Genomic DNA, 11,371 nt, shown 5'->3' with positions numbered 1-11,371 from the left:
CGGGGAGGGCCTGAGGCTAGGGGGGCGCTCCGGGCAGGGAGCTGGGAAGGGCCTGGGAGCCTGGGGCAGCCTGGAGGTGAGGTGGAGCGCGAGCGCTGGGTGGGTTCCAAGAACTACAGCGGGCGAGGGTCTCGTCTGGGCGGGCGGTCGGCTGACTAGAGAGAGGTCCCGGTGGGGCTGGCGGACTGTGTGTGACGGGGGGGCCGCTGGGACTTGAGGTGGGTTTTGTGTGTTGAGGGTGCTTCCAGGTTCAGGCCTTGGCAAGAAAGGAGGGGGCTGGGAGGAGGGGCAGGTGGGGTCCCCTCATGTGTTAAGGGGCCATGGAAAGAGGGCAGCTCCCTGTCTTCCGGGGTGGGGGAGGCATTGGACCCTGGAGAGAGGACCCTGGGCTGGTCTGTGGGTGCAGCCTCGCCACAAGGCACCATGGCAGCCCAGTCAGAGCCACAGCTGCATCGTCTATGCTCTCAACAGACAGCTCATACCCTCCGAGTGCATACTCCCGGCACCTGTACATCACAACACATCTGGGCAGGCAGCCTCTCTGGCCCCCCCACACCAGGTATCCTAACCCCAGATCCTGGACCTAGGTTGCCCTAGGATACACGGGTGCTGGTTTCACCATCCCCACTGGGCAAGTCACTTCCTTCTTTGCCCTGTCCCCAACCCCTGCAGCAGCTGTCACCAACACCTGCCCCATCCTGTGAGCTGAAATCAGTCATGCAGCTGTCTGGTCTGCTGTGGGTGGATGACTAGAGATGGGAAAACCAAGGCAAGGAGAGGAGTAGTGATCCTAGGGCTCACAGAGAAAGCTGGAGGCTAGCCAAGACCAGAGACTTTCTCTCAGCCCTTCTCCACCTCCTGCACCTGGTTTCCTTTCTCTGGGATCTGCAGGCTGGAAGGGTGGAGCTGGCCCTTTAAGAGGAGCTGTCTAGACCAAGGGAAGACAGGCTGGCTGCGGTCTGGGGCCTTGTCTGGGTCTGCCACCCTTCCTTCTTCTGGATCCTCCCTAGCTGGCATCTGTGGCAAACAGCAGAGCACCAGTGAATCAGCCAGGTGCCCAGAGTCACACAGATCTGTCGGGGATGGCATCTGGAGCCCAAGGCACCGGTTGGGTATTTTATCTGGGAAACATTAGGGAGGGAAGGGCTCTCAGAGACCAGCTGGCCATCTCCTTTGGCCCAGAGGTTGGGATTTGAAACCCAGAGAGGGCCCTGTCCTGTCCCATATCGTGTAGGGACCCTGCAATTGTGGCCCATGGACATTCCTGCCTGGCCCAACTCCCTGTGCCCGGGATCTATGCACAGAGCATGTCACTCTCTGGCTTGGAGAGGGTTTACAAGTGTCTTCTAAACGAACCCTCTGCAAGGGTGTTCAGCCCCACACCAGGCCTGTGAGAGTAGACAGGAGAAGGCCAAGGAGTGACGGTGGATCTGTGTGAGGGGTGGCAGAGGAGGCTGGACAAGGAGACTGGTGGGCCTGGGATGGTATGATTGTCAGGTTTGGGGGATTCTCAGTGGCCACACACTGTATGTGAGTCTGATGTCACGTGACTTCTAGAGCATTTAGTTTCCACCAAAGCTGTTAAGGGTCCAGCTCAGGTGTGTATTTCACAGAGCCAGTGATGGACTGGAGGGGTGTGAGCGGCTGGGAGCCCCAGGAAGAGGCTATTAGGGGGTAAGGGCTGAACCTTGGCAGCATTGGTGGGGAGAGAGTAGGGGACTGACCAGATGTACTGAGAAGAGAGGGAGAAGGAAGAGTGCCGGGTGGTTCCTGGGCTTTTGGCCCTAATGCCTGGAAAGATGGACATGGGGGCATCCTGTACTGAGCTGGAATGTGGGAGGCAACTCTGGCTGCTTTTGGGACATCTGAGCTTGGAGAGAGGTCCACTCCCATAGGAAGTGTCCAGATCTGGTGGCAAACAGATGATGACTGTAGTTCAGAAGAATAAAGGGATAGGGGAAAGCAAGGACTCGGAGGGAACACTGGGGGACAGCAGCATTTGGGGGTCATAAGAGGAGCAAGAGACCCCAACAAATCCTTCTGACAAGCCCCAACCCCAGAGAAGGCAAGGTGTTACAGCACACTTTGCCGCCAAGGAGCTGGTCTAAGGTTCCAGGGTCTGCTCTTCCTGGAAACTGTGGTGCATCTCCCCCCTCCTCAGTGTATTATTAGGCTTTGCCAGACCTTGAAAGTCATGCTCTGGGCAGATCCATTTCCTGATGAGAACAGGAAAGTCTACCTGCCAGTTGGCCCGTGACCATCTGTGGCGAGACTCCAGCAAAACTTAGGGAAGGAGACGGAGAGACGGAACGCATACGAGCGGCGTCTGGCTGGCTGGGATGGGGCCTGGAGAAGGGAGGCCCCAGCTGGCTTACTCGACTCTCTTCACCGCCCACAGGACCTGGGCCTGGAGGGGACTCTCCTTACCGACATCCTCTATAGGGACGTGGCCTTCCTCAACTTGGTCGACCCCATCTCCCATGACTTGCTGGTGAACCTGGCCCGGGACCTGCAGTGCCCCAAGAAGGTGAGGCCAGCAGGCACGGGCCCCAGGCTGGGCGGTGTGGTGGACAGGGGCCAGAAATGCACAGGACTGGGGTCTAGGGGCCTGGTCCTCCTGTGGGTTGCTATGTGGTCTTAGGCAGGCCACTGTCCCTCTCAGAGACCTGATGCCAGCTTCAGTGTATGAGGCTGGTCAACATCTAGAGCAAATGTGAACTATGCTTTCCAGACCCTGAAAGTCATGCTCTAGGCAGACCTGTGTCCTGAGCAGTGTCACTGTGTGCCAGGCCTGGGGACCCAGGCAGGAAGACTCTAGCTGAGCAGAAGTCATATAAGGACCCTGCAGGACACAGACTGTTCTGACAAGTCCACTGATGAAACCTGACTCCAGCCTCTGAGTTCCTGAGCCAGAAGAGTGTCACCCTCGGCTGGAGTCCCCATCCACTGGTCTCCATCCGTACAGATGCCCTGGAGATGGGGGTTCACTGCTTCCTCCCTACAGCAGCTTGGAACACAAGCAAAGCCCTTCTCATGCTGAGGTGGAGCCTGCCACTGTAGCCTCCACCTCACAGCTGCCCAGAACCCCCTCCGATGGCACCTGCAGATGTCCTGCCATGAGCATCAACATAGCCTTGGCACGTGTGACCATGGCCAGCCACTGGCCCCAACCCTTAGTCACAGCACATCCCCCGTGTGAAACAAGGGTGTCCATAGTGGGCCCTGCCAGCTCCGGGCTCCCGTGTCTGTGTGCAGTTGGCCCCGAGGACTCTGAGGCTTGCCTGCAGCCATCACAGCGACAGCCAGGGCTTGCTGCCACTGGTGTGCCGCGTGCTCTGGGGCTGCGATCAGAGAGGCTAGATGAAAGGAGGCAGTGGAGCATGCTCAGTGCCATCTCTGTGGACCATGCACCCTGGATTCCACCCCGAGCAGGGCCTCTGCGAGAGCCCAGTCAGGACAGGAGAGAGCCAGGTGGTGGTGCTGTAAAGCATTACACCCCCAGCCCTGTCAGCCCAGACCCAGGCCCCACAGGCACAGTCTCGCTTGGAGAGAGAGGAAGAACATGCTGACCTGGCTTGTTCCTTCTCCCTGGGATTGGCGTCAGTGGAGCCGGGCTCCCTCGAGGGACCTGGTCCGGCCTCCTCCCCCTGTGGCAAGTCCCTGAGGGGTGCTGAGGGTGGGCAGGCAGCCGGCTGATAGCCCGAGACGCTGGCCCTGGGCCTGAGGACAGGGAACAAGGGCCCATTGTCTGGGCTTCCTCCCGCCGGGCACTGCGGGCTTCAGACCAGCCTGTCCAGCTCCCAGAGGGCAGCCTCCCCTGGCTGTGTGCCAGGCCACAGCCGGGGTGGGGGGTGGGAGGGGGAGGCCCTGGTGGGCTGCTCAGCGATCCATGGTGCATGCCTGTGTCTGCACACACACTTGGCTGCCCAGGCCCTCGAGGAGGGCAGGAGGGGCTCAGGCTCACCCTGACGACACTGTGCCCCCTACAGGACTTGGAGCTCTGGAAGTCCTCAGACAAGATCTGCCGGCAGCTCATCTACCACCTCACCCCTCACTCCAAGCAGCAGCGAGGGTCCAGCCTGCCCCAGAGGAAGACCCAGAGCCGGTAAGGGGAGCCCAGCCACAGTCCCTCCTCACCACTTCTCCAGTGTCCCTTCCCAGGCTGACACCTGGACTTCCGTCACCAAGAGGCTAGTATCTGAAAGGTGGCTGTGAGGCTCCCACTCGTCTGCATGAGAGCCTCAACTCCGGAAGTCAGTCTGGCTTGTGGGCAGCGAATGTTCCCAAGCCAAGCAGCACTCTCCATGTGACCCATCCACCATTTCCCATGGATGGTCCCACCTCCTGTCATTCACTTGTCCCTCAATCTCTGTCCTTTCACAAATCCTGGGCTCCCCCTTGGGCCTGACTGAATCTTTACAACAGGTGCATGGGGAGGTAGATTCTGAGTCATGATTCCCATTTAGCAGGTAAGGAAACGAAGCTGGGAGAAGCAAAGTAGCTTGCCTCCGGCCATACCCTACCCTGGTTTTCCTGCAACCCTTTGGAAATTCTTTGCCAACACCAGGCTGCCCCACAGGTCACTCTGTTATGGGCCCTCTTAGTCACTCCATTCTGCAGTGATTCCATCTATGGAGCTTCATAGCACAGGTTCAGCTGGAACTGGCCACAGGCACCCAGGCCCAGGGGGCCCAGAATCACAGTTAGGAATGGACCCTAGCATGTCTCCCTATCTGTTCCCCACCCACATGCCACTTTGGGCCTGATAGGCCACACGGAGTCTGAAACCCATGGGGTTGTTCCCTGCCCGCCATGGCAGGTGGGTATCCTGGGGATGTGCTCACTGCTTTCAGCCCCCCAAAAGTCCTATCTGCCTAGTGGGCTGTATGACACCAGGGGAGAGGCCCCAAAGGGTGTGCAGGGGGTGGTGGGAGATCCTCCTGAGTATCTAGACTTCCCTTCCAACTTGAACACAGGGAGGCCCTCCCCTCCAGGGCAGGTCCCTACGCTATGCTCCCACACCTCCCTCACTCTGCCCTGGATCTGTCCCCTCTCTAGCTTCAAAGGCCACGAGGACCAGACTGATACCCCTTCTCCTCATAGGAAAGGTTTTCCTTATCCTAAAGAAATCGACCTTAGAAGGGGCACAGGAAAAGAGCCTGTGGGCTCAGAAGTCAGAGCACCGCAACGTGGAGACCTGGTTCCCCCCTTAGCAATGTGTGGCCATGAAAAGTCACTTCCCCTTTCTGAGCATCAGTTTGTTCTTCTGTAGAGTGGGCTCATCGTTCCCACCCCACTGGGTAAATACAAGTGAAATAACATAATAGCAGATGTGGTAAGGCTGGGCACACAGTGAGTTTTTATAATAATAATAGTTCTTGGACCCTTAATGTGTGTGTATTTAATCCCCACAACAACCACATCCCCTTTTCACCAAAGGGAAAACTGAGGCTCAGAGAGGTTTTGAGCATGTCACTGGGTGACAGTTTGAACCTGATTTTGCCAGACTGTGGGGTCTGCCTGCCTCAGCGGGTCACTGTGCGTGGTTGGTGTGGGTCTCTCCTGGTTACCCAGTCCACCCCTGCCTGCAACCCTCCCACAGCCTCAAGAGCAGCCTCCAGAAGATTCCACCGGCAGGAGAGACGGTGGACCTTTCGGGCATCCCACTGTCGGCACGGGATGTGCAGCACATCACTCACTACCTGGGCAACCATGGCACTGGGCTGGCGGTGTTGGACCTGAGCTTCACTGGGCTGAGTGACGGGCTGCTGCGCCTGCTGCTTCCCAGCCTGTGGGTGCTGCCCCAGCTCACCCAGCTCCTGCTCAATGGCAACCGGCTAACACGGGCCACCGCACGTGAGCTCACTGAGGCCATCAAGGACACCACCAAGTTCCCTGCGCTGGCCTGGGTGGACCTGGGCAACAACGTGGATGTGGCCTCCCTGCCCCAGCCCCTGCTGGTTGGGCTGCGCCGGCGGCTGAGCCAGCGCACCTCACTCCCCACCATCTACGAGGGCCTGGACCTCGAGCCTGGGAGCAGCACGGCCGAGGCCACCAGCCCTGCCTCTACGTGGGACTCTGCAGCTGCTGGGCCAGGATCTGAGCCCCAGGTCTGCTGCGTCAGGTGACCCGCCACCCATCTGGCTCACGGCTACTGACTGTGATGCTCTCAAGCACATCGGACAGCAGGTGATGGAGGCCAGGAGGCTCGACAGGCCCCCAGAGACCCAGTACAAATGCTCAGCCTGGACTAAGGGGACAGAAGGGGAGTGGACTCACAGGAGGTCGCTGGGCAGCTCAGGCTGGAGTCTTAGCCTTCCTTCAGCAAGAGGGGCTCGAGCACCTACAATGTGGACACCACAATAAAGGGTGACACCCGTTCCCGCCTTTCTGCATGACCAACCTCTGGGGCCAGCTCTGCTGCTGGGGAGGGGAAAAGAGGTGGCCTCATCCACCCAAAAGGGAGAGACCAAGGTCACACTGACTTTCTTCCTAGTGCTCTCCGGTGGGTCCCCCAAGGAGACCAAGGTGTGGGGGTCCTGGGTCCCTCCATGTGGACTGGGAGCTAAAGGAGGCCTCCAGGGACCAGCCCCTCACACCTGGGCAGGGTTTGGGCTCCTTGAGAATGGGAGCTGGGAGGACCCGGCTGGGAGCCCCAGGAGGGACAGAGCCCCATAGCAAGCTCAGCCCCATGGCAATCTGAGCCCAGACTGCCAATTCCCCACCAGGGCCTCTTGGTCTGGGGACAAGGCGGCACAGACCAGAGACAAGGGCCACAGTGACTAAGTGGGAGGATTCAGTGCTCGTCTCCCACAGGGCACAGCACAGCCTGCCACCCCAGGTTCCTGTACTTGGCAAGTGGGCCACTTTACAAGTCAGGAGATACATCAGGCTGGATACAAAGAGCTTGCATGTTCCCTCCTCCAGGCCCTGGGGTCCCTCTGTGGGACAGCATGCAGGGGGTGGAGGTGGGCACAGCTGACAGCAGGGGGCCTCAGTGGAGCTGTCTTAGGTCTGCTCCCAATAGGGGGGACTGTCTCCTTCCTCAAGCACCATCAGGGTGGGCTCCCAACCAGAATCCTAATGCCATGGCCACCCTCACAGTCCTGTGGGAATTGGAGTTCAGCCCAACTAGGGGACAGGCAGGGATCGCTAGAAGAAGGAATTAGCAGAAAGGAATTTAGAGATGTCGGGGCCATGGGGATGGAGGCCCTGTGTGGGGAAGCCAGTGGACTAAAGTCCTGTGCTGAGCCAGGAGGTAAGATCCGAGGACAGAAGGACCCTGCTAGATGGGGAGAGGGCAGCAACAGAGGATAGGCCAAGGTCAAGGAGAGAGCAGGGGTTCTCCCTGGGCTTACATACCTGGCTCTGACCTTCCACCACAGCTCTGGCCCACAGGGACTGGGAGTGGCATATCATTCCCCATGGAGCACGGGTTCCGGCACATCCCCTGGCTGGCCAAATGCGTAACAGCCTCTTGGGCCAGAAGAGAGATGGCTAAGGAGGGTGAGGACAGGATGATGTCAGGCCCCTGGCCTGGCATGGAGGCATGAGGGAAAGAATTTTCTTAGGCCTCCCTGATCTCACGGCTCTAGGCAACTCCTTATCCAGCCCTGAGGCTGTGGAAGGAGAGTGAAGAGCACACGCTTCAACCCAGCTCTGCTCCTGACTTCCAGGGGTACCTGTCCAGGCCCTTCCGTTCTCTAAGTCTCTCCTTTTTCCCCTCTGTTAAATAAGGCTTCCAGTTCTCGGCACTCCATCCTGGGGTCCTAGCCCCCTCCAAGCCCTCCTTATTTTAAAGATAAGGCTTCTCCAGTGACTCAGAAGCCACAAAAGGCATGACCCTGGGTCCCCACTCTGGAATGGGGGGTTTGGGCTCCCCAGAAGAAGGCAAAGCAGGGTGGATGGTGGAAGGGGCCAGCAGAAAGAAGAATGGGAAGCTGGCCTTGGACCAGGCAGGCTGAGAAACCTGTCTCATGCAGGCAGCTAAGCCCTCTCTGCAACTCCTGCTGGAGAAATGCCCAAGCTCCCTGGTCCCTCCTGCTCTCCTTACTCCCTACCCACTACCGGCCCAAAGCCAGTCACAAACCCTCAAAGGGCACTGCTCAGAGAGATTCCTACCAGAATGGCGCATGAGGACCCGAGCCGAGCCAGAGTCCCAGGAGAGCTCCGGGAGAATCCAGGCAGCAGCAGATGGTCCCAGTCTCCTCGCTTCTTGGATGAAGGCACGCGATGTAACAGTCGAGCCAGAGCCTGAAATGGCTCAAGAGAAGTGAGGAAGGTTGGCCTTGTTGCCACAGGTGTCCACGTCTCTTCACGGATCCCTCACATCCACCAGCAAGGCCATCTGCAGGCAGGGACACTGAGCTCCAGGAAGCAGCAGCTTGTAGCTCACACGGTCTGATGGGGCAGAGAGCGCCATCTGGGACAGCTCCAGCCCGAGCTCCAGATGGAGGAGGAAGCAGGTGGGCTGCGCTCTGGCCTATCCCCACCCAGGCTCAGTCTTGGAGGCAGACAGGCCTGGCCTTGGTCCTGGCCCCGTCACTTGCTGAAATGTGGTCCTCTCAGGACCCACTCCCTCATCTTGGGAACTAGGTACATCAAGCCTCCCCTATTCCACTGGAGTGGGGATGATGTAAGTTTTGGAAAGCGCCTGCTGTGCTTGGGGGAGCAGGGCCTCCACCCAGGGCTCTCTGGGTGGCAATGGCAGGAGCCCAAACCTCTGGGACTAGGCCAGAGCTGAAGCCATTTATTTATTAAACAAGCACTTCTGTAGCCGCTCTCTGGGCCAGGTACTCTTCTGATGACTTTGCACTCCTTTAATTCTCTTTGACTGGAAGGAGGTAGGTGCTATTACCACTTCTGTTTTCTGGGTGAGGCAACTGAGGCAGAAAGAGGTTGAGTGACTTGTCCAAAGCCAAAAAGTTAGGAACTGGAGAAGCCAGGATATGAAACCAGGTGGCCTGGCATCAGTCTGTGATGTGAACCCTTGCATGATGCTGCCTCTCCTGTGACCACCCCTGGAGCTGGCATTGGGGCTGGTTGGCCCCAGGATAAACCTAAATGAGCAAGCCCTTTCCAAAGAGGCCATTTGGGGGTGACAATAAAATAAAACAAAAAAGTAATATATTTTATTTTTATTTTTCCACACCTGGCTAGAAAAGTAATATATTTCATTTTATTTTTTATTTTATTTTGAGTTGGTGTCTCACTCTGTCACCCAGGCTGGATTGCAGTAGCACACTCACAGTCACAGCAGCCTCGATCTGCTGGGCCCAGATGATCCTTCTGCCTCAGTCTTCCAAGTAGCTGGAACTACAGGCATGTGCCACTGTGCCTAGCTAATTTTTTTGATTTATTGTAGAGATGAGGTCTCACCAAGTTGCCCAGGGTGGTCTTGAACCCATGGGCTCAGGCAATCCTCTCACCTCAGCCTTCCAAAGTGCTGGGATCATAGGCGTGAGCCACCGTGCCTGGCCAGGAAAGTAATATATTTTAAATAACCCTTCATTATGGTATAATTGAGACACAATAAAGTGGACATATTGTCACAAGCTGAAAATGTGCAATATGATACATTTTGCAATATCTATATCTGTATATCTATCTATCTATCTATCTATCTATCTACATCCATAAACCACCACAATCAAAGAGTAAATGTACGTGTCATCCCCAAAAGTTTCCTCATGCCTCTTGGTAATCCCTCCCTCCTGTCTCTCCTTGCCCACCCTCATCCCCAAGCAACCATTGATCTGTTTTCTGTTCCCATAGTTTGCATTTTCTAGATCTTTGGATGTATGGAATCACACAGGATGTACTCTTTCTTACATGGTTTCTTTAACTCAACATAATTATTTTGAGACTTACCAATGCTACTGCACGTGTGAATAGTTCTTTTTTATTGTGGAGTAGTATCCCATTGAATGAATGTGCCATAATGTTTCCTTCCATTCATCTGTTGATGTATATTTGCATTGTTTCCAGTTTCTGGCTATTACAAAGTTGTTATGAAAATTAATGTACAGCTGGGTGCAGCGGCTCACTCCTGTAATTCTAGCACTTTGGAAGGCTGAGGTGGAAGGATTGCCTGAGCCCAGCATGTCAAGGTTGCGGTGGCCTTGAATGTGCCACCGCAACCTCCAGACTGCACTCCAGCCTGGGTGACAGAGTGAGACTCCAACTCAAAAAAAAAAAAAGAAAAAAGAGGCGGGGCTTGGTGGCTCAGCCTGTAATCCCAGCACTTTGGAAGACTGAGGCAAGTGGATTGCCTGAGCGCGTGGGTTCGAGACCAGCCTAAGCAACTTGGCGAGACTTCGTCTTTACAATAAATCAAAAATTAGCTGGGCATGGTAGTGTGTGTCTGTAGTTTCAGCTACTTAGAAGACTGAGGCAGAAGGATTGCCTGAGCCCAGCAGGTTGATGCTGGAGTGGCCATAAGCATGCCACTGCACTCCAGCCTGGGCAACAGAGTGAGACTCCAACTCAAAAAAAAAAGGAAATTAATGTACAAGTTTTTACATGAACATATATCTCCTTTTCTCTTGGATAAATGCTGGGAGAGGAATGGCTGGATGGTATGGTAGCTGTATCTTTAATGTTCTAAGCAATTGTCAGACTGTTTTCCAAAATGGTTGTACAATTTTACATCCCAACCAACAGGGTACTGGAGTTCCTGTTGCCTCACATCTTTGACAACATGTTTGGTCAGTTTTGTAAACATTAGCCATTCTAATGGGTGTACAGCAGTAGTATCTCAGTGTGGTTTTAATTTGGCATTTCCCCAGTGACAAATGATGTTGAGCATCTTTTCATGTGCTTATTTGTCATCTGTTTATCTTCTCAAGTCAAGACTGTTCAAAATTTTTCCCCGTGTTTAAATTTTTCTTCTCTTATTGTTGAGCTTTGCAGTTCTTTGTATATTCTGGATACAAGACCTTTATTAGATTTTGCTTTGCCAAGATTTTCTTGTGGTTTGTGATTTCTTAGTCTCAACAGTGTTTTTGGAAAGTAGTTTTTAATGTTGGTGAAGTCTACTATATCAATCTGACTTTTTATGGCTAGCACTTTGGGTGTTATATCTAAATTTTTGCCTAACTCAAGGTTCTGAATATTTTATGTTTCTTCTAGAAGTTTTATAGTTTTAGGTTTTATGTCAAGGTCTAGATCGATTTTGAGTTAACTTTTTTTTATATGGTGTGAGATACAAATCCAAGTTTTGGGGGTTTTTTGTTTGTTTTTTTAGATTGCTAACCAGTTGTTCCAACACCATTTGTTGAAAAGGCTGTCCTAGCCAGGCTCGGTGGCTCAGCCTGTAATCCCGCGCCTTGGGAGGCTGAGGTGAGTGGATTACCTGAGCCCGTGGGTTCGA

General features: G+C 55.0%; 1 protein-coding gene across 1 annotated transcript; it reads left to right on the top strand.

The window, feature by feature from the left end:
* Positions 1-846: 846 nt before the first annotated feature.
* LRRC75B (leucine rich repeat containing 75B) lies at positions 847-6,395 on the top strand (the record flags this gene model as incomplete). The annotated part of the gene is made up of 4 exons (XM_021718082.1): positions 847-867; positions 2,399-2,527; positions 3,990-4,105; positions 5,603-6,395. Coding segments are annotated over 4 exons (792 nt in total), but the record flags the coding sequence as incomplete, so codon positions are not given.
* Positions 6,396-11,371: the final 4,976 nt, after the last annotated feature.

This window comes from Carlito syrichta, unplaced genomic scaffold (genome assembly GCF_000164805.1).
Source record: "Carlito syrichta isolate Samal-C Ts95f unplaced genomic scaffold, Tarsius_syrichta-2.0.1 Scaffold311810, whole genome shotgun sequence".
Classification (NCBI taxonomy): Eukaryota; Metazoa; Chordata; class Mammalia; order Primates; family Tarsiidae; genus Carlito; species Carlito syrichta.
The sequence above is the reverse complement of the archived record's forward strand: the minus strand, read 5'-3'. Positions and strand labels throughout refer to the sequence as shown.